At 41.2% G+C, this 24,383-nt stretch overlaps 1 protein-coding gene across 2 annotated transcripts; it reads right to left on the bottom strand.

Annotated features, from left to right (window-relative positions):
* Window positions 1-1,991: 1,991 nt before the first annotated feature.
* LOC133478531 (growth arrest-specific protein 2) lies at window positions 1,992-24,347 on the bottom strand. Of its 2 annotated transcripts, XM_061774691.1 has the most exons (9): window positions 24,198-24,330; window positions 23,309-23,468; window positions 18,867-19,028; window positions 16,109-16,239; window positions 12,729-12,870; window positions 10,428-10,491; window positions 9,977-10,187; window positions 9,798-9,905; window positions 1,992-2,907 (listed from the first exon to the last, which is right to left on the bottom strand). In XM_061774691.1, exons 3-9 carry the CDS (start codon window positions 19,009-19,011, stop codon window positions 2,680-2,682), a joined length of 1,029 nt encoding a protein of 342 aa, XP_061630675.1. In that variant the 5' UTR covers window positions 19,012-19,028; window positions 23,309-23,468; window positions 24,198-24,330; the 3' UTR covers window positions 1,992-2,679. The 2 variants fall into 2 exon arrangements, with proteins under 2 accessions (XP_061630675.1, XP_061630676.1); XM_061774692.1 differs by lacking the exon at window positions 23,309-23,468 and having other exon boundaries at window positions 24,198-24,347.
* Between the last annotated feature and the right edge of the window lie 36 nt (window positions 24,348-24,383).

Here is a 24,383-nt window from a genome sequence, read left to right as displayed (position 1 = left end):
TGGCCGTGTGGATTTTGTATGCAGGTATTTACTATACATTCAGATAATAAAATAAAAAAAATTATGGACGACATGCTGCACAGCCATATTTATGCTTCTATACTTAGGTCATGTTATGCTTTCTTTTTTCAACTGTTTACACTTCTGAAGTCAGTTTAAAAATGTAATGAGTAAAAAGTAGTGATGAAATTCGATTGGCATCTATTAACAAAACGCTGACATGTTTGTGTGCACCAGCTGATACCAAATAATAGCATCATACATGCCTTCAAGAAGCGGCACAAGAAACGTTTAATTACTTTCTTCGCCGTTAGGGGGGAGCACAGTAGAACAAATGAAGCCAGGCGAGATGAAACATGAATCCATAATAGTAAAACAACCTTACAGGGCTGTGAAAAAATACTGGCACCCTTCTGAAATTCTTTTTGCATAGTTTCCCCACCTTGTTTATGATCAACAAACAAATGCAAATATCAGACATATATAACCCATATGAACTTAAAATGCTGTTTTTAAATAGTGATGATTTCATTTATTAAGGAAAAACTATTATTCCAGGTTACCTGGCCCTGTGTGACAAAGTAATGGCCTAATAACTGGTTGGCCATCCTCAGCAGCAACAACTAGAAATCAAGTGTTTTCTATAACTGGCAATGAGTCTTTTATGTGTGGAGATATTTTGGCCCACTCTTCCTTGGAGAATTGTTTGAATTCTGCAGAAATGAAGGGTTTTCGAGCATAAACAGCCTTTTTAAGGTTATGCCACAGCATCTCAGTAGGATTCAGGTCAGGACTTTGATGAGGCCACTTCAAAACCTTCATTTGGGTTTTTTTTAAGCCATTCAGACGTTGGCTTACTCGTGTGTTATGAATCGTTATCCTGCTGCAGAACCCAAGTGCACTTCAGTTTGAGGTCACGAACCGATGACTGAACATTCTTTCGGGATTTTCTGTCACAGAGCAGAATTCATAGTTTCATCAATCACAGCAAGTTGTCCAGGTCCTGAAGGAGCGAAGCAGCCCAACACCATCACACTACCACCACCATGTTTGAGTGTTGGTATAATATTCTTCTTCTGAAATGCTGTGCTACATTTACGCCTGTTGTAACGAGACGCACACCTTCCGAGAAGCTCAACTTTTATCTCGTCAGCCCATATAATATTCTCCCAAAAGTCTTGGGACTCATTCAGATGTTTTTTTGTTTTTGCAAAAGTAAGACGAGCCTTTGTTCTTTTTGGTCAGCAGTGGTTTTTGCCTTGGCACCCTTGCCATGGATAGCATTTTTGCCCAGTCTCTTCCTTATTGTTGTCATGAACACTGACCTTAACTGAGGCAAGGGAGGCCTGCAGTTCTTTAGAAGTTGTCCTGAGTTTCTTTGTGTCCTCCTGGATGAGTCATTGCTGTTCTTTTGGGGTAATCACTGGAGGCCGGCCACTCCTGGGCAGGTCCTCCACTGTTCCATGTTTTCTCCATGTGAGGATAATGGCTCTCCCTATGGTTCACTGGAATCCTCTCTCTCCCTCTCTGTCTCTCTCTTCTCTCTCTCTCTCTCTCTCTCTCTCTCTCTCTCTCTCTCTCTCTCTCTCTCTCTCTCTCTCTCTCTCTCTCTCTCTCTCTCTCTCTCTCTCTCTCTCTCTCTCTCTCTCTCTCTCTCTCTCTCTCTCTCTCTATATATATATATATATACACACATATATATATACATATATATATAGTCCTGTTAGCCTTACCCCTCTAAAATAGTTTAATATTTCACAAGTCACATCTTCAACAGTCCATCCATCCATTTTGTCTAACGCTTATCCTCACGAGGGTCGAAGTTTGAGGAATGAATCTTTAAAATGAAGAATATATAAAATAACTGATAAAACAACCAAACATACACAATATAAATATTCAATCCAGCTTCTATTTCTTAACCTAGTAGTGTAGAAATGTAAAAATTGCACAGCATGCTGTAGCACCCCTATTGTACTCTTCTCCTCACATAAGTGTCAAAGTTGCATTTTTAATACCCACGTGTCAATCATCAAAACATACTTTGGAATCCACGGGCATAAACTCAGTTCATATAAACTGTACTTACTAGTTTAAAATGTCCAATGAGGTTACATTTTTAAGAATAAAGATACAGTCCTATAGATTCAGACACATAACTAAAACAGCAAAATAATGTGCAAAAGATATAAAACTATCCATCCATCCATCAATTTCTGAGCTGCTTATCCTCACAAGGGTCGCGGGAGTGCTGGAGCCTATCCCAGCTATCATCAGGCAGGAGGCGGGGTCCACCCTGAACTGGTCGCCAGCCAATCACAGGGCACATACAAACAAACAACCATTCACACTCGCATTCACACCTATGGGCAATTTAGAGTCTTCAATTAACCTACCATGCATGTTTTTGGGATGTGGGAGGAAACCGGAGTGCCCGGAGGAAACCCACGCAGGCACAGGGAGAACATGCAAACTCTACACAGGCGGGACCGGGGATTGAACCCCGGTCCTCAGAACTGTGAAGCAAACGCTCTGACGACCACCATGCCGCCATATAAAACTAAATTGGTTATAATATTAGTCAAGGAAATGTACACCATGTATAGCCAGTTGACTCATTATATTGCAATGATGACTTTTAAATGTCTCTACATGAATGTCACACAGCTACAGTCTTCATCATGGAGCAGTCTCCTGTGTTGACTTTTTGCTGCGGTAGTTGGCTGCCACCACTAGGTAGCTGTCGGGCGTCAGGTCCTTGATGAGGCCTTTGCCGCCGACGGGGGACGTCTTCCCCTCCACGCGGGAGATTTGGAGCATGCGACACGGGTCGTGCTTGAGCAGGTAGCTCTCAAACGTCTCCCAGCCTCCTCCCACACGCACCATCACGTGTTTGTTGTGCAGCATCTGAGCACACGCAAGCAGGATTAGATACCTCTGTAAGATTATTGGCATTTCCCTGATTAGGGCTTTGGTTTGAAGATGAGCCTCACTTTGATGTTGCACATTATTGAATTGGTCTCCCCAAGTGGGGGAGCTTTGGCCCCCTCCAGAGAGCCTAGTAAAATGGACAACAAGCTAATACAGGGAGGATGCATTAAATAAAGACAATCCTCCTCATGAAGAAATCCTACGAAAAGGTATTGTACTCTACTGTTGGAATGGGAACTAGCCGCAATAGTCTACTGTACAATGTGTGCAAAGAGTCTTGGGATACGAGAGGCTTCATAGGATAGCGCCAATGCAATGGAAAAGCAGGCTGCATTTGAAGGAGCTTTCAAATTGGGTCATCGACCTTCCAATGCTCCCTCAGAAGGATGCAGACCCTGCCACATCTGCAGTATATAGTGACTTCCATCTATTTTAAAATGCTTCTGGGTTCAAACTCAACAGTGATGGGTGGTAGATAAGCTACATGGGCCTTCAGTATGGACTTCCCCGACTTAATTCCCCTTTTAATAACACCACTATCACATTGTAAGTATAGAAACCATCAATGCGCTACAGAAATGCAATATGACAGCACACAACAGTACATCATCTGAATCAATTCAGAATACATATTAATCTAATAACATGACAAAAAAAAAAACCATTTAAATAAAATACACCATAATCACCAGAGATGCTGATACAGATTCCTACAGAGTTTTGCTCTGACCAGCCAACTAATCAGAAGACAGAAAAATGCTGACGTCATCGGGGGCCAGCACTCTGGCCCTGTGAGGACGAATTTGAAATCTGACTGGTTAAACAAACAGTTCCATTGCTAATATAGTTTAAGGTACATTGGCCGGCATTTTTATTCAGAAGGCCCTTGTCAGGTTAGATTGACATGCAACACATGGCTAAAATGTGATTGGACAAAAAAATGTAATGTCCACCTTATAGAACAAATTGTCAACTCAACTTTACAAAAATTGAAATTTAGGTCGTGAACGCCGATTATTTCGATTCAGTTCCATCATCTTCTGCATTCACAAAACCTTTTCGTGTGTCCAACTAAAATTCCCTCAAGAATGGATTCAACTTGATCATGTTTCTCGAGTTGTTTTTTTTTTTTCCCCTCTCCATTTTTCTTCAAAATTGTGTCCACTGCCATAGCAGGGCACATTCTCACATTTGGCTACTATGGCAACATGCTAAAAGAAATACTGTAGAGACAATAGCATTCTTCGAGGCCTTCAACATTTATGCCTCACTATGAACACACATCATTAACTACCTCATTAGCACATCATTACACCTATACTATTGCAAGCTGCTTTACAAAATATCCTTTCTCGAAAATAAAGATTAATCAGGTTACTAAGAACACGTTGGCTAAAAGGTGTGATTTTCACCTCAGTTTGAGATATGAGATTTCCTGCCCTCAAGCGGCGCAACATGCAACATTTATAAGCCTCATAAAAGAATCAATCTAGAGGCCATTGGTAGGGCGGTGCTTCCAATCAGCCACTGCGGGCCTTCAGGCTTTGTGACTGTGGATTTAATGGAGCTGTGTGTCGCGGAGGCGTTTCAATCACGCCGCTTTGGGACACGACCCGCGCCGGAGTGACTGGCAGCCCGTAGAAGGACAAGGGCCCTCGGGCGTAGATTTGACAGCACCTCTCACAAACACCGAGGAGTTACTGGAACTACAGCCACCTCATTTATTCCTGGAGCTGAGAGGGTCTTGCAGGCATGGCCGTCTAACGATTATATTCAGCGCTTTTTAGGAAAAGCAGCTGCTGGCTGTTCAACCGTCAGGGGAGTTTTGATGAAAGCATCTTTACTGAGCCGAGTGACACACAGAGGTCAAATGATGTTGCACACACATTGGAACCGGGACTACACTACGATAGGCCACAACAGTAGGTGCACTTGCACAATGTAATGAGCGTATCATTAGTAATATAGTATCAGAAAGACTCCCCTTTCAAGGATGATCACTTGAGTTTAACCAGACATTAATTTACTGTATATGTATTTACAGTAAATGTTTATTAGGGTAGTTTGCAGCTGTTAATAATATTTTGCTCATCTTATTGACTGTATTTACTATTTATTAACTGTTCTTGGTATCATAACACTACAAGGCAGTAGAGATAAAATAATTTTGAAGTTATCTTTTTTTATTATATATAAACACACACACATGTAAACTATATTATACTATATTTTTTATAAATACAGTGGTGCCTTGAGATACAAGTTTAATTTGTTACTTAACTGCGCTCTTAACTACAAACACTCATACCTCACATCATCTTTTCCCACTGAAATCAATCGCAATGCCATTAATGCCAGCCCCCACCCCCAAAAAAATGTTTCTTCGTGAATTTTTTTTTTCATTACAATATTATACTTTATACAAACATACAGTAATTACATAATTCAATATAATTAAAAAGAATTAAACCATTTTTGTCACACATTCTGGTGTGCACGCCTCCGTTCTTCGCAGAGGATAAAAATATATACGCCAGTGAGTATTGTTATATTGTCTGTCTACAAGTCTTGTTGCACCATTTGTGTTCATATATCCAAGGGTAACAACACCGACCGCCACATACATGTTAATTGCTAGCCCGTGTGTCTATGGCATTTCCCATTATTTGTTCGCATCAAGCTAGCGGAGGCTATGTGGTTGTTTTAAATACACAATGTGTAATTGTCTTTGTTGTATGTTTAGTTTCACAGTGACTTTGTCATGGTCTGTCTTTTTGTTGACTTGTTTCTGATGATTTAGTTCATTTCATGCTTTTGTCAAGTTTTCCTGTGTCACATGTTCATGTCCAGTCTGCTCATATGGTTATGTTCTCATCAGCCCTCTACCTTGTGTCAACCTATCAGCTCCCTCCAGCCACTTGTCCAGGTGTTCCTCGTTCTCTTTATTTGTCGTTATTTAGTTCCTTCCTTCTACAGTATTTCTTTCAGTCCTTGTTGGTTCATCGTTTGTGGTCTGTTGCGGTGGCTCACGTTTCTCTCGTCGTGTTATGTTTTGTATGTCGTGAGTTTACCTCTAGTGCTTCTTTGTTACTTGGAACCTTGTTTTGGGGGGGAACTTTGTTCATTTAGTACTTTTTTGCCTCCATGATCCTTCCTGGCTTTTGTCTTTTTAAATTAATAAACAGTCTCTCTTTTTTCTAAGAATATTTCCAAATTGTATCTGCCAAACTGTTTGCTTGTTGTGAAGTTGAGTCACCTGCCTCCATACAACGCTCTAAAGTTTGCAAAAATATCAAATTGGCCGATCGACGGCTCATATTTCGAAAAACACTTAAGTTGGGTCAGTCGTATCTCAAGGCCCTACTGTAAAAGAATGATTTCATGATTATGTTAACAAAGGATCTGGGCTTAAAATTGGGACTTCACAAGTATTTCAGTAAGTCACATAGGGTTAAAACATTGTCAAAGTTATCGTTCTAAAGGCTTTTTTTGTGTGCAATACAGCTCTTATATTGAACCTCATTAGATTGTACAGGTGTACCGAATGTTGTGACCAGTGAGTGTACATGAACATAAGACACAAAGCATAGTTGGACTGTCTCCATGACATTTCAGTCTGGCCTGAACAGTCTCCTTTTCCGTAGAAGATGTAGGCATGTTTGTGAAGCCATTCGAGCCAAATTGATTCCAGACTATAAAAATAAAAATGACTTTACATGCATACTGCGGTGACGAAAGGCAGCTCAAGCTCTTCACTATCTGTCCTTGGTTGCTCAGCAACCAAGCGATGAAGATTAAGGTATGCAATCATACAAAAGAATATGATGAAAAAGAGCTTACACAACGTGTCATGTTGTTCTAGCTGTAAAGACTTTTATTAAATAAAGTGACAAGTAACCATCATCCCAAGGATACTGACAATACATTAATCTAATCTCTACTAACTGGAGAATGTATCTCCTCTTTCATGGAAAGTTGAGTAACATTTCCTGGACAAGTAGATCATGATGATCAATGAATGGTACATGATCAAATATTTTGAGAGGAATAACTTGGTCATCAGAATCGGAATGCATGGCTCTTATTTTTTTCTTTATAGCCAGTGAGTCACATGCTTGGCTGGGGATGGAAATCTGAATAGCATTTCCAGTCAATGAGAACAGCAGGCTCTTTGCACACACTGGATAACTTTCATTCCAGAGTGTGTGTCACAGTATCAACATACACTTATTGGCCACGACATTAAGTACACCTGTAGAGATCTATTACAGGAGCACCATCAGAAAAACTGCAGTGCATCATAGTCTGCGACAAACTGTCCCGACAAGTCCGACCTTCTCTGTTGGCCTAAACACTGTCAAAGGCACTGACATTTTTTTTTTTTTTTTTAACAAAAGAAAAATTACACTCAACAGTATTGTGCTACATAAACATTCAGGAAAATAATTTACCCTCCACATAACCTGCAAATGTGATCACAAAACACAACCGTACCTAAGGTTTTGTCTTATTTGTTCTTCAGTGGGGTTTATTGGCAGATGGCTTAACCAGCTTAGTGGTACAATATAAGCACCGACTGATATTGTCGTACCACTGCAAGGAAACCAATGTGAATCGAAATTGGCTGGATGTTGTGAAGTTTGGTGACACCACCTAGCTGTGGGGGTCTGAAGCGCACTCGTATCTCGAGACAAAAAAATTGGCCAAGCAACGAAAAACTCTTAAATCAAGACACTCGTATCTCAAGGCGCCACTGTAATAGCAATGGGACCGTTTGTTTAAGCAATCAGATTTCAAATTCGAGCGAGCGACCTGGCCCTTGTTGATGTTTGCATTTTTCCATCATCTGGTGGGTCAGAGCAAAACTTGTTACATCCAAGTAGCAACCTGCATACATTCATACATTGAATAATCAGCATCTCTAATATGGTTTATCCATCCATCCATTTTCTGAGCCGCTTCTCCTCACTAGGGTCGCGGGCGTGCTGGAGCCTATCCCAGCTGTCATCGGGCAGGAGGCGGGGTACACCCTGAACTGGTTGCCAGCCAATCGCAGGGCACATACAAACAAACAACCATTCGCACTCACAGTCATGCCTACGGGCAATTTAGAGTCTCCAATTAATGCATGTTTTTGGGATGTGGGAGGAAACCGGCGTGCCCGGAGAAAACCCACGCAGGCACGGGGAGAACATGCAAACTCCACACAGGCGGGGACAGGGATTGAACCCCGCACCTCAGAACTGTGAGGCTGACGCTCTAACCAGTCGGCCACCGTGCCGCCTCTCATATGGTTTATTTCATTTAAATTCTTTGTTATTAGACAAATATTCATTCTGAACTGTGCCATATGATGGTACATAGCACAGTTGCATGCTGATATATTGCGTTTTTATATACTGTAATATTGATGTTTTCTATAATTGCACCGTGATAGTGGCGGTATTAAGTAGAGTACATTTCTACTGAAGGCCCAGCTGCAAAATGCATGGCCTGCCTCCGATCATAATATAATGTCATTTAAAACTGAGCATTGTTATCTAAGGCAGAGGTTTTGAGGTTGGGTGTAGCTAATGTTTTTATCTTCGTTTTAGTTCCAGTGGCTTATTACTTATTAAAATGGTACTACAACCCCAATTCCAATGAAGTTGGGACGTTGTGTTAAACATGAATAAAAACAGAATACAATGATTTGCAAATCATGTTCATCCTATATTTAATTGAATACACTACAAAGACACGATAGTTAATGTTCAAACTGATTAACTTTATTGTTTTTAGCAAATAATCATTAACTTAGAATTTTATGGCTGCAACAGGTTCCAAAAAAGCTGGGACAGGGTCATGTTTACCACTGCGTTACATCACCTTTTCTTTTAACAACATTCACTAAACGTTTGGGAACTGAGGACACGAATTGTTGACGCTTTGTAGCTGGAATTATTTCCCATTCTTGATTGATATACAGCTTCAGCCGTTCAACAGTCCGGGGTCTCCGTATTTTACGCCTCATAATGCGCCACACATTTTCCATGGGAGACAGGTCTGGACTGCGGGCAGGCCAGTCTAGTACCCGTACTAGAGTTTCAAGTTGCACTTACGGATGTAGCGCCGAACTGTATTTACTGATATTGGTTTTCTGAAGTGTTCCTGAGCCCATGCGGTGATATCCTTTACACGATGATTTCGGTTTTTGATGCAGTGCCGCCTGAGGGAACAAAGGTCACGGGCATTCAATGTTGGTTTTCGGCCTTGCCGCTTACATGCGGTGATTTCTCCAGATTCTCTGAACCTTTTGATGATATTATGGACCATAGATGATGAAAATCTCTAAATTCCTTGCAATTGTACATTGAGAAACATTGTCCTTAAACTGTTTGACTATTTTCTCACGCACAGAGAGGTGAACCTCGCCCCATCTTTGCTTGTGAATGAATTCAGGGAAGCTCCTTTTATACCCAATCATGGCACCCACCTGTTCCCAATGAGCCTGTTCACCTGTGGGATGTTCCAAACAGGTGTTTGATGAGCATTCCTCAACTTTCTCAGTCTTTTTTGCCACCTGTCCCAGCTGTTTTGGAACATGTTGCAGCCATAAAATTCCAAGTTAATGATTATTTGCTAAAAACAATCACGTTTATCAGTTTGAACATTAAATATCTTGTCTTTGTAGTGGATTCAATTAAATATAGGTTGAACATGATTTGCAAATCATTGTATTCAGTTTTTATTTATGTTTAACACAACGGCCCAACTTCATTGGAATTGGGGTTGTACTATACTTATTTGTGGCACTTAAAAGACACTTTTCTATCCATTTTAAAACCCAAAGTCTTCTGTCGGATAACATAGTGACATATACTCACTCGTATAAAGAGCATTTTCTCCCCAACACGGTATCGCCCTTGTGAATGCCTCTCCACATGGAATTTATTGGGACATCTGCAGGGGGGGTCATCAGCGATATGTCTTACCTGTGAGGCACATACTGACAGGGTTTATACATGTTTGCCTTTCGAGGCCACAAGCACAACTACTGACTTACAGCATCATCCAGCAGCTTCCCTGTGCTCCTCTTGCTCGAGGTGACTTTGGGAGGGGTCGGCGATGGGGAGGGAGGTGGGGAGGTTGACAATGGTGGGGATGGAGGGAGGGGCTGAACTGGAGATGCGGGCGACGGCGGCGGTAATGGTGCTTTCTCTTCTTGTTCGATCTCTTTCTCTAGTTTTATCAGGGCAGGGGGCTCCACGTTGTATCTGTGGCGGCAAGGAGTTCAGTGCCGGTCCTTGCGGTAGCATACACTCTTCAGTATATGATGCAGAAAATATTAAAATGTATACATTTACACAGATAGACCAAATGATTAGGTACACCCACATAATCTAATGAGATCCAATCCGTGAGCTGTGCAGTATATAAAAATTGCCCCAACAAAAGAACATTATTTTGATAAAGACTCGTGTGATGGTGAGTGCATATTAAAAGTTAAACAGTACCTGGATGCTATCCGGCCCAACTCTAACAGACAGAGGCAGACTTCTCGAGGCTGCTTGTGAAGAACTTCAGAAGTAAAACAGTTAGTTTGGTTATCAGACAATACATTATCCTGAATAATAATAAGTGGTGAATGAAGATGAATGAAAAGTGAACAGCAACACACACAAACAGTACTATACATCCGTCAATGGTACCTAAAATCAAATGTGTCCGCCAGCATGCTAACATGCTCAAAACGATAATGTTAGAGTTTCTAGGTAATAATGTGCTAACATGCTAACAGTTGAGCATTTGCATGCAGTTGACTGCCGCTACCATCCAAATCAAGAATCTAAAGTCTATTCCGATCTGAGTTGACAATGATGATGATAATGCAATGAAAGTCGATTGAGTGATATATTTTTAATAATATAAATATACAATATAAATAATAGTTTATCGACCAGTAATTGTGATTATTGAGATTTTTAATTGATCAGTAGGCTAACATCTTTTGAGCCATTCTGCTCACATGGCAGCTCATGCATTCTTAATCTTCTCAGCGTGACGAAGTAAACAAAATGAGTTTTGTTTTGTTAACTGAAGTAGACGATATTGCAGAAGACAGTGACACAAGTAGTACAGTGTACTGCATGTGACTAATGGTGTGGTGTGGGGGTTGGGATTTGGGTGTGTCAAATACTTAACATTTTAAAAGGAGAAAAAAAAAAGTTATAAATAGAAGTGATAATGAAAAAAGAAAATCGGACTCACTCCCCCTTCAACTTCCCTTGTCGAAGCCTAGCTATGATGTCATTTTGTTCCTTCTTAGTTTCCATTGTGTGTATGAATGGACAAACAGTTACATGATGTGAACTAACGTAGATAACATTATTCTAGCTAGTATCAATGTGACCACTGTAATCTGAAAGGCCAACTTGAATTTATCTGGCTGACTTCTGGTTTTCCAGGCAAAAGTGAGAAGCATGGCAGCCTTAAAAGGTCAAAAAGCAAATTGTCAAAGTGAACTTACATCAAAACATTAAGAATGACAGTGAATGGTGTGGCAACAGCTTAGTTTTGTTTTGCTGACAAGGTACTTACTTCTAGTAACTAACTATGTAATATACCTGATGCGTAATAAGGTGAGCAATCAGTCAGGCTCGGGGGTTGCTGGCCCACACTACGCCACTACATGTGACTCACACCACAACGTACATTACACACACTATATACACGGCACGGTAGCAAACCTGGCTTTGTTGAACTGACAATTTCCTTTAAGGGAAAAAAGGAAAAAAGGAAAGGGACAGTTGTCAGCTGCTCAGTGATATGGGGGCGTTCATTGAGCGGTTGGCTCAATGAGTGAGAAACAAGGCCTCCAAAAATGATTTGCACAGAGAATATTGAGATAACATGAGCAGGAAGGAGAACTGTGCCTACTCTTGGCTGAGGAAAACATTTGCATAGTGTTGGCCTACTTTCCTGACTTCCTTTCTTCTGTGCTTTTGTTTGTACAGTGAATGCTGAGAGCCAAGCATTCACACTGTTAATATGCATGCCAGCAAATACTCTTTTTAGTAGTATTACTTTTGTTTTAATTGTGTGTGTGTGTGTGTCTGTGTGTGTGTGTAAGATATCATTGCCATTTCTCACTACACAAGAGCATATCCTGAGCACAAACCTCCATAAAGTTCAAAGAGAAGGTTCCAACAAAAATAAAAGCCTGTACTTGCACCCTTATCTGGATTTATGTGTTGGGTTCTTCCTTGCCCTACCACTTTACAAAGTTTAATTGAGATTGATTTAGTAGTTCTTGTTCCAGAAAGAGAGGCTATTATTTTGATCAGCCTAGAACACTTATCACTCCTAAAATATTTCATATATTACTTCAAAGGTGAGATCATGGATGAACAAAAAATCCCAATGTCATGGCACTTGCCAGGTGACCATAGTACTTACTAAGAATCCAATCAGATTGCACTGATTTCATTCTACAAGTACACTGCCGCCATGCGGTCATATTGGCATATTACAAGTATGTTACCTGAAAACATGGAAATAGCTATACGCTCATTCTGATACGATGTCTTATTTTATTTACTTCTTTGGCCTTTCCGCCCGACACTGCATCTCAGCAAATACATGCTGTTTCTGAAAACATTCATAAGTTTCTCATTTGAGACATATTTTTCACATGAGTTCTGTTTGCTGGCTGGCAGTTTTATCACCACATGACGCTGGCGTCTTCCACAGAAGCGTCCACAGCTCAGTACAAGTACAAACATTTCTTTATGGAAGCCATTAAAGCGTACACTCACCTAAACCCTCAGACTCAAACAAGCACGTTTCCCCCACTCCAACCTCACGACACCAAGACAGGAAGTTGGCCGTATTGTCTCTGGCAAAGAAAGAGCCAGAGGGAGCAGTCCGCCGGCATGGGATCCTTCGGTAAGGAACTACCTGTTTGGGACATAAACAGGTGAGCAGATGATTTGAAAATCCTTAGAAACATTATCATTCATGAATAGTGTGTATGTAAAACCCACAGCACACAAAAGCGACTTATATCTAACAAAACGTTTCCCACCGCCACTTCCTTCTCCATCAGCTGAGAGGCTCTTGTTTCAGGACCTTTTTGCAGACAGATCAATACGGGAGATGGCGGGTCAGTATATGGGAGGCTACTTTGCAAGGCTCACTATGATTGGAGATCAGATGACATGCTCATAGCCCACGGCCCCCACACGGTCTCTCCTGGGAGAGTTATTCGCGTTACTGTGGTTTTTATACAGGATATGTGCGTCTGTGCTATGAGAAAAGGTGCGATGACCTCATGCTCGAAGTATGCAGTCTTTGTGGGTATTTTTCTTTTCTTTCCAGGCTCTCCTTGGGCTGTTTTTGTCTGGAGGTCCTTACTGTCCCTGTAAATGTCCAAATGCTTTCCTTGAAAAAAATAACCTTAGCCACAATTTCATTTGAGGTGTGAACTAACAATCAGCGTTTTTCTTTCTGCTGTGGCTTTCTCTATTCCCCACACCTTTTCTAATGATTTCAGTGTTTTGTTTTTTTTTAAACTCATTTCACCACTAACATTAGGGACCTAGAATAGCACTCGGTAGGGCAGCGTTCCCCAACCTTTCTTGAGCCAAGGCACATATTTCACATTTAAAAGAGCTCACGAGAGACCATCTAGTGAAAGAGCATTTAACTGTTCTGTCGTTCACTATAAGTCACTGGCATAGATAGATGAACAATAGTACATTATTGGTAGTAAATAAATAATTTTCAGACCAGTTAAGTGAAATTCATGATGATCTCACTCATTAGTGTGCTATGGCACAGTGGCTGGGAATCACTCATAGAGGACAAACCTCCACCAAGTTTCTTTTTCTTTTTTTTTTTTCTGTCCAACCACATTGTGGCCCATGGCAATTTCTGCGGTCGCCTGTGTGTAATCTGAGCAGAACTAGGAATTTGATTTATTTCTACTACACAAATTACATCAACAACAATAAAGTGTGGGAGTGTTAAATTATTTTATTTTCACTAACAATATTTTTTGTCAGTCTGTCTGTCCATTCATTCATGTCCTATTGCGCGTGTCCTCGTTGGGGTGGTTTGTGGGTTGGAGCCTATCCCAGCTGACTTTGGACAACACCCTGGACTGGTTTCCAGTCAATCGCAGGGCACTTAAAGACAAACAACCGTTCACAGTCACATTCACACCTATGGACAATTTAGAGTCTTCAATTAACCTAAAATGAATGTTTTGGGGAGGTGGGAGGAAGCCAGAATACTGAGAGAAAAGCCACGGGATGTCTTGACTATAAGGCAAGCTTGCTAACCAGTAAGTCACCGTGCTGCCCTAGCTTGTCTGTAGTTTGTTAATTTGGGAGCTAGGTTGAAATATTAACCAAATGACAAAAGCAGAAAATACAATGCCCCCAAAAATTAAACAGATTCTTTATCACCATAAGTGCTGCTCCTCCACTAATTTTTATGGAAATCAAGAGTGCAGTTTTTGGAGAATCCTGGTAACTGACAGTGATCAAACAACACCTCTCACTCTAGTGCTTTTGTTCTAGCTGGAGATGGTAACTGGTTTAGATTCCCAACACTTCTACCTTCACATCTGCACATACTCAACCTTCAGCCCCTGAGACAGCCATAAAATTCACAAGATAATGATGTCGTTGCATTGAGCGTACCCCATGGTGGGAATGTGACGAGAAAGACATATCATCCTCCTTTTTCATGATATGGAAGAGACAGCAACCACAAAAGAGTAGTTTATCATTGGTCTCTGAAGGAATCACTTATTCCCACATCACATGGGATTATAAAGCAGCTGGAACACAGATGGACATTTGCTTTATTGTGGTGACATATTACAGTAAGTCCAGGTCCATGATGAGCTGATGAAGCATCATTTGACTTAAATGCAATCTGAAGAGTGTGTTGTACACAGTTTGTCGCAGGCTTGGCTGATTTCATTGATTCGCCGTGCCTCATTGCTCTCAGTGTGACAGCACTAAAAAGCAATCACTATGATGCAGCAGTTTCCCTGTACAACAACTTCATGCAAACTTTTATCCTCAATGTTTTAGTTTGTGAAGGTTGTCTGACAAGACCGTCTGCAAATGTGCCTACTGTCCTTTTCTGAATCTACGATGTGATCATCAATAGCACCTCTATAGCAGGAGCTTCTCTATCATCCCACGCTCTTGACCTCAAGCATTTCCTCACATCTGTGCTGGGATCAGGAGATCCACCGTCATCAGCACAGCCATGGCCCACTGCAAACATCAACAACTCGCACTAAAGCGCCAACAAAGAGGTCTTGTGCTTCCCATTTGCCCTCTAAACAGAAACTCGAGCTGATCGTTTTTCTCCCTCAGACAGAAGCATGTAATCACTCTAAGCATGACATGTCTGGTCAAATATCACAACTAACAGTTCAAAACATGCATCAGACATTTTTTTTATATATTTGTCTAGGACGGTATTACTGTAATTTTTTGTCTTGACAGATTTGTCTCTGAAGACATCATGTCTAGTGGAAAATCATGACTTACGAATGAAGGGCCAGAGTTGCTCTGTAGTAAATCTGCATTAGGGATAGGGGGGCAGCATTTTTCTTTTAGTGAGTCAAATGTATAAATAACCTGAGTTCATTAGTGATTTCCTAAGTGTATGTCTGTCCAGGGGCACTGTGCAGCGCGTGGACAGTTTGCGTTATTGCCCAGTAAATTCTGCCTCGCAACGGAGCAAACTGGGAGCAGATTGATCACGTTTTATGCATCCCTGCTCATTTTTGTGCGTCTCAGACGCGGGACGCACATCAAACGAGATTCCTGTAGTAGCATACGGTATTTTTGTCTTTGGACTTGATGGGCGTCTCAAAAGCATGACTGTTGCTGTCCTGAAGCAATCGGTCTTCAATCAATTAAATTAGAAAAGGGAGTTGTACTAACCTATGACGTGTTGGGACGGTTAATTTGTCTGCTAAACCAATGGCAATGGGTTTGCAATATACAAAAAAAAAAATGCATCACAAATCTGGATTTTGACAAAATTTTGGGTTTAAAATCACAATGTTGTTTCCCGTCTCAGCCAGATCTTTGACCTCTCTATTAGCATAGTATTATCATACCAGACCGATGTAATAGTCATGGTCCCCAGTGTTTTACTACAGTACCTTTCTGTTGTTGAGAGCAGGCAGGTCTCCACAATTTTGCCTGAACTTCTCCTGCAGCGTCTCAGCCAGCTGGCACAGGAGGAAGCCGTTGTCTAAGCGTTCCATGAAGCTCTCAGCGGTGATTTCCAGGCCTGATCAGGGAACACAAAGTAAAAAATAGGGAGAATCCAGCATAGGAAATTCATCATTCCAGTCCATTCCCAGTGGACGCAAACTGTGCTGCAAGAAACGTCTGTTGAGACGACACGCCTGGTTGAACCTGACTTGTGCGGCTTTGCACATGTTCGGTATGTTACAACTTCCAAAGGTGCTTCATTATGAGGGCAAAGCAAAGTGGAAACATATACCTGCACCGTTAACCTAGTTAAGATGCACACTAAGTAGAGATGGTGTAGATTGGGATTCAAAGTGCGGTGTAAAAATTGACTGACTTCCCATGGTTCATTCTTTCTCAGTGAGATCATTGTGAAATAGGAGGTGGTGGCAACGGGATGTCTGTGGAAAGAAACCAGGGATTTTTTTTTAACTCTTTATTTCTTCTAGCAGGAAGGGTCTGGGGGTTCACAGTATTTAATGAGTTCCAAATGTTGTATTGCGCACAGAAAAAGCGATCGCAATCTTGAGAAATACTCAGTGAGCTCCTGACTTATACAGACACGCATGCTCCCTGCAACTCCTGCTGTGTGAGGACAATAAATTCCAGAAAGACCTAGAAGAAGCATTTCATTTTGGCTCCTCGGTCCTATAAATGTCTCTGCCTCCCATCACCACGACTCATCAATACAAGTGAGCGTCCTCCTCCCACTCAAACAGTAGACTTTTTCCATACTTCTCCTCCCACCTAAACTCTGCTTAGCATAACAGCCCTTTCAGTAGCATTGCATGCGCTCACAACTTCGAGAAGAAAGTTTAAACTAATTGTACAATTTCTTTAATGGCAACACTAATGGCTTCTTCTAGCTCAGCTGTTTCCAATCCACCTGCAGAGATACCAGGCGGTCAGAGAAGTTCACACGCATGCATCTAAGTGTGAAATTAATTCCCCTCATTAATGGATTAATAAAGTATCTGTCTATCTCTCTATCTATCTGAACTACAGCCAATGCAACCAAAAAAAAGCTAAAACAAAATTGTTTCACTTGATATAATACTCATACAAAATGTATGTTACATTTAAATGGTGTATTTGTTAGAGTACTTTACTATGCACATGTTTAGTGGCGCTTCTTTGCACACACTCAACAAACATGGCAGACATAGCATATGCTGCAGACATGTTAAATATGTTTTAGAGCAGAACCTCTGAAGTAGAATGCCCCTCAACTTATACAATACAGTATACCACCCAAATTTCCATCCATCCATCCATTTTCTGAGCCGCTACACCTCACTAGGGTCGCGGGCGTGCTGGAGCCTATCCCAGCTGTCATCGGGCAGGAGGCGGGGTACACCCTGAACTGGTTGCCAGCCAATCGCAGGGCACCTACGAACAAACAACCATTCGCACTCACAGTCATGCCTACGGGCAATTTAGAGTCTCCAATTAATGCATGTTTTTGGGATGTGGGAGGAAACCGGAGTGCCCGGAGAAAACCCACGCAGGCACGGGGAAAACATGAAAACGCCACACAGGCGGGGCCAGGGATTGAACCCAGGTCCTCAGCACTGTGAGGCTGACGCTCTAACCAGTCGACCACCGTGCCGCCAGGAAATGTTCAATTTCAGTTCAGTTCAGCGAGCATCCCAGGATTAACCGGGCTTTTTATAACAACTCTTCAACCAAAAGAGGAAACAGCCTCAACAAAAGGTATAATAGAAGAAGAATATCAGAAGAGAAATATATGTACTGAATGTTGCATGAAGTAGGCGGACTCACATTCAAAGCCGTAAGACTCAAGCATCAATGCACGTTGTCACTTGATATGAAAGTTAAGGCTTTGTGCAAGTGTTTTATTGTGTTTACGTTTTTCAGTTAACAGTTGTTTAGGGTATGTTATGTTCAGACTTACTAAACATTCATACGTTTGAATTCTTTTATACCCATTATGGCTGACAGAGGAGGCGAAATTAACTTTGTCTAACTCTCAGGCATACTTTAAAATCAATTTCAATGGCGGACCTTTCCAGAAAATTGTGAGGTATGGTTTTTGGATAGTAATAGTGGTTTCTATAATTGCAACGTGATATTGATGCTACTATGTAGTGGATCAAGTCGGGTAAGTCCCGACTGAGTACACGGGCACTAAATGCACGGCCCACCACTGATGCTTACGTAGTAATGTTACACATAAACATAGCAGCAATTAACGGTTTCATTTGTCAAGCAATATACAAATTTAGTTGACTCATCGTTTCTCAAGTCTACTTGTATTACTTACAAGCACATAGCTGATTTAAATCAAGTTAGAGCCACTACTTATTCATTCATTTGTTTTGTCAGTGCATTGCAGTTTAACAAGAGGACACACAGTGATTTATTAGACAATAGTGAGCCTGCTGCTGCTCATCCACTACTCCTCACCACTGGCGCTGCATTATTCCCGAGTTGTAATGATGCCCATTATTCAATTAAGGCAAATCTATAGGAGATTAAAGACTGATGGTTCAGCTTTACTTATCCCCTGCAATGGGTTTACAGTAAAACAACTGGAGGATATGATTTTGGTGTTTTTGCAGGTGAGCTATTTATAAGTCAATGCACTTTCTATGCCAGCATTTTCATATGGTAACCTGATAGTGACTTTAAAAATGCACACACCAAGCATATTGGTTAGCCAGAGAGCAAGGTCTTCCTTCATGGGCAACAAGCTGGCTTCATGTCGACTGGCCAGCCACTGGTGGTACTGCTGCATGTCTGTCAGGCCGGGGCTGCTCAGATGTTTGGGACTCAGCGAGCTGCACATGGTTCCTTATGGATAGCCTAAAGTAATGAGAGACATAAGACAGGAAGCATGAACATCTGGAAAGGAAACATCCGGCCTGTCTGTATGTAATGGATCTTTTTTTTTTTTGCAAAGGTCTTGAATTTAATGTAGAATCATTGTGTGTGTCGTTAGTTGGCACGGATGAACACGCAACAGCAATCTCCTTAGGTACACCTGCACAAAGTTAGATCCGATACAAGAGCTGTATCACAAATGTTGCATTGACAAAGGCAATACTCTTCAGGTTTGATTGACACATCCATCCATCCATCCATTTTCCGTACCGCTTATCCTCACTAGGGTCGCGGGCGTACTGGAGCCTATCCCAGGTATCTTCGGGCGAGAGGCGGGGTACACCCTGAACTGGTCGCCAGCCAATTGCAGGACACATATCAACAAATAACCATTCGCACTCACATTCATACCTCCGGGAAATATGACACAATTACAACTAAAATAGTAAACATATTACTAGTAAATTTCAGACATTGAGTGTCAATAGAAAATTATAACTGAACATTATTGTATTTGTAAGACTCTTACTGGATCGCATTAGATGGTGCAAGCGTGCATGTGTGTGTACTTTTATTTTCAGGTCAATAATGTTCCTTCTCTGAAATATGTGTGATCTGAAACAAAACTGAACAACAAGGTTTTAACAACATTATGATTTGTGTTGTGGGAATTGTGTTCGAACAGCTGACATTTCGGGTCTGTAATTCCCACAAGGAACAGAGGTGACTTGAATGAAAACGATTTTTCCTATGGGCCAAATTGTGGTGGGGTTTACAGTACATCCGATGACAATGAATGACAGAAAAGAAAAAAACATTAGAGCTGGACGTCTTTTGCACAGACATAAGAACAACAAAAAGTGTCTTCCATTCAGTCCACCGTGTGTAGTTTAAGTCACTTAAGCAGACTCAACAAGGCAGCAGGCCTCATTAATGCAGCCTGGTGAGGGACTGCACTTGCCATCAATATTCAAAACCATATTTAACTTGTCCTCAGCGCCTGTAATGTGATTTCATTGACTAAACACAGCCTTCCCATATCCAGCTACACTAAGTGTTCACTATAATGTGAAAGTCTTTCGCATTCTACTCCACAAGTGCACGGGCTTCAAGTTGGGAATTCCACCAATACGACTCCTGGCATGCAGGAGGCAGTTATGAGGCTGTGCAGCCATGATGACATTGCAAATAATACTGGCTGTTTGATTGAAGAATAATACTTCTAAGGATTTTGTGCAATCAGCAAATGTTCCTACATGCTTTTGGAGTAATTTCCCTAGTGTCCCTTTGACTACTGGGGCACCAAATGTCTTTGCTCAAACTTGCTCAGGAAATAGCATTAACACAGGTGAGTGTTGTATGTCATTTTTTTTTTTTTTACTGATGTTACTATTTTTTTTTCAACAAATCATTACAAATGATTTATTTAATACAAATAATATAATTAATTTAATTTTGATCATCCCACACAACAAGTTGCCTTGCAAAGAAAAAGACACATTTTGTGAGCAATTTATACAAAGATCCAGGTAATTCCAAAGTGTTTCACAAACCTTTTCTTGCGACTCTACACAGTGGAGCTGATTTGATTTTTGTAAGAAAACAAACAAACAAATAAATAAATAATAATGACAATAATTATTATTAGTAGTAGTAGTAGTAATAGTATTCTCAAAACCATCACATTATTGTCCTTTAAAATGTTGTTCTAGGTATCAACCATATTCAATGCAGAATAAGTGTTACTGATCACTCAAATAACACATATCAGCCTTCATATTGGCAAATGGACTTTATGCAAAGTTCAAGAGGGACTTTTTCAAACAAGGAATAAGAGCCTCAGTATTATATGAAGATATTTTTTTGAAGAATGTGTTCATGGAGCCCCTCTGGAGTTGGATGACACTGAATCATTCTGTGGATATCTGAACGTTGACATGCGGCCAAGTTCATGCCTTCCCGGAGACAAGCGCCGCTTGACTTGTCTTTACATCCTAAATTCAGGAGGCGGTCAGCAGCAGCACACAGGTGCTACATTCCCACCAGCACCGAGGAGCAGACTGGCAGACAGAATGAGGGCACCAGGACAAGTTCTCATGTTTCACAGCTTCATTCAAACAAGACCATTCGAAGCCACTCTGGTTGCTTTCGCATTGGATGGTGTCTCAGACAATTGGGCAAGTGGGCTGGTTGCCCATTAAATTCAACAGAAGGCGCTGTGGTGAAGAAAGCTTGAAACTCTTGTCTCATGATGCTGATTGTATGTCTTCCTCAGGTTTTGTCACACACGTATCAATAATTGGGCCTCATTTGAGCATTTTCCTTTCTTGAGATCAAAGTCATCAAATGTGTGATATAGTTATCTCGAAAAGATTAACCCAGACCGAATAGCCTTTGGTGTGAGGTGTGTTGAGACAAAATTTTCTTTCCCGATCTGCTCGGAAATCAGTCAGGGACAACAATCCTAAACGTGAATATGTTCAGTATTTACAATCACAAATCTTTAGGTCAACACCAAGCCAGGGACTCTGTGATAGGGACATCTGGTTGTGTGATGGACTCGCTATTGTTCCTGGACATGTCATTATGCGTGTGATGTGTTGGTCATCTAGAGTAAACCATACACAATAAGAGCAGCAATAACACATATGCTGATTCTTTGCTTGTCATGTTTTGGGCATCTCTCATTTACAACAATTCAGTCTAACCCTTTTCCACTCCATGAAGCAGTGGCGGAAACAGCAACTGGCTGTGCAGGAAAAGAATCTGATCAATTATGTTGCTCGACATTGTTTCGCCCGCTAGCTAACACAAATTTCTGTCATGACATTTTGTACTAAATTGCAAATTTCTTGACTCTGCTGTTTAGTCCATTGCCAACTGTAAGCCTCGGTGGTAGATAACCCACCATGCAAAAATACTACTGACCTCCCTTAGCAATCTCCCATCATTTGGCGTACTGTATTTCGTTTGATTTGTCTACATTTTGCTCAAAAGCTGCGTTGTTCTCCAAAAATGTGACTCACATCTTCCTCAGGAAATATCTTTAAAAGAAACAACCAATTGTTGTTCTGGCCTGGCACTACACTGTTGCCTGACCTCCTCAAGTGTAGGTCAAAAAACATGCCCAACCTTGTCTCCGTGTTGGACTTTTTGTACGCCTACATCCCAGTAAACCTGCCAGCTACAGATGTGCTTCCCTGTGTCAGATTCCAGATCCAGATGTCGACTCAGGATTAGGAACAGAAGACCTGCACAATAATAGTCAAATATACAAAGATATAAAGGTAAACATTCCTCAGACTGAGAGGCCTCATGACTGCCATGAAGGCACCATAACATAGCATGGCTGTCTGCAGATTGCTCTGGGAAAGACATTCTGTACTGAAGGGAATTTCAGCATCTGAATCACATCAATTAGAAAAAAAATCAAGACGAGCTCTGTTGTTCTGACCCTTTCTGCATGTCATGCACTAGAATCCCACAGCAGATCTGGAGCAAGATTTGTCCATTTCAACAGGAGCACAAGTTCACTGTATTTCCATATAAACGTTGCATGTGCGGTGTATCAAATTGTATAAACTGCTGCTCAACAACTAGTTTATTTCGGCTGACCTGATGAATAAAAGAGTTTCACCAGCAAGCCATAAAACCTCATCCGTGATCATGTGCCAGTTTACCCTGGGTTCATTCATTTTGAAACAGGCGACATCAGGCCTTTATTAAGCCATGTGCTTCACATACACTATCAATAAATAACAGTTCGGTTAGTCATCCTGTGATAGAACATATGGATGCATTCATATGGAAATCCCTGTACCACATGATTTGCTGCTGTGCCTGAATTCAGTTGAATAAATGAGATCTTTCATCTGCTGCTTTGTTTTTTTTCCCAAAGGCATTAAGCATTACATTAAAAACTCTATTCATTTAACAGTGTCAATAAATATCAAAAAATCACATCAGATAATCCACCAATCAGGATATAGGTTTAAGGCTGATGAGTTATGATACAAATCCAAGAGTGCACCCCTAATTAAAACCATCCCCACAGCTAGAACTTAGAAGTCATCATTTGTATTAATCTAAGCAACAATTACCGGCTTTTAACTGTCATCGAGTAACAATTGATTTCATCCTAACTGTTGATAAAACTTCCAGTACTGCTGTTGAACATTAAATTTAAAAAAAAAAAAGTTGGGAACAGGACATAAGTCAAACAGTGCGTGAAGTGTACAAAAAGGCTTGTTATCAGTGCTCACCCTCAAGGTTCAGCTGCTAGGTGCCCACCTCCCTCTCGGTCGTCCTCTGAGCTGCCCCGTCCCACTTTTCATGCTTTTCACTGCCGTCCGCTCACCCACCTACAGGTTAAGCTGCAGAACTCTCAACTACAAACTGGACAGGATCTGCACAACGTGCTGGCTACACACGCATTAATACACGCACGCAGGCACGCACGCGCGCACACACACACACACACACACACACAGACAGACACGCGCACACACACACACACACACGCACAACTCGTGGATGGGAGGGAAGTTTGATCTCCCCACCTCCCCTCACTAGTATGCTGCCTTATTGACTCGTTATGCCAGATCTGGGCTACATTCAATAGAACAGTTCGATAAAGTCGTCCATGCACAGTGTTCTATTTCACATCTATGTTATGACGGAATAAGTACAATGTGGAGGACCAACTGACTTAACCTATTCTGTTGTAAAGTGAAAATAGTGGAGATTAAAAATAAATATTTTTAATAACATTATTATTATGATGATTTTAACCAAAATAAAGTTTGCAGCATACAAATGTCAGTAGATTGAAGTGTTTTAAATGTCTCTGTTCGTCTGGGTTTTGTTACTTAAGTTGACAAATAAATGAGAACTAAGAAAAAAACAATAATACTGTACCAATCGAGGGTTAAAGTCGTATTTATTTTGAAGTTTACGTGCGTTAACCGCAACTCACCACTACGCATGCGCATCCATCCAAGCGGCACATACAAAACAATTTGAAGGATAAAGTGGCAAATGGAACGTGAGTTTAATGATATATGTAGTTCTACTCTACGATAGTTATATATATCGCTCATAAACGCCGTGTGTATTCAATAGAGGAAATGTTTTAAAGCGTTTGCAACTTACGTGACGTCCGAACTCAGCATGCTATGGCTGTAGCTAGCCCGTTCTTGCTAGCTAGCTAGCGTGTAGCTTCGATGGCGCTGCGATGGTCGTCATAGGGCGAACATTTGGGGCTTAATTCTGCCCTCCTCCGCGGGAGTCGGAGCACCGAGGCTCCTCGGCAGAGCTCTGTGCCCGCCGAGAGCGCCG

Source organism: Phyllopteryx taeniolatus, chromosome 5, assembly GCF_024500385.1.
Source record: "Phyllopteryx taeniolatus isolate TA_2022b chromosome 5, UOR_Ptae_1.2, whole genome shotgun sequence".
In the NCBI taxonomy this organism is placed as follows: domain Eukaryota; kingdom Metazoa; phylum Chordata; class Actinopteri; order Syngnathiformes; family Syngnathidae; genus Phyllopteryx; species Phyllopteryx taeniolatus.
The sequence above is the reverse complement of the archived record's forward strand: the minus strand, read 5'-3'. Positions and strand labels throughout refer to the sequence as shown.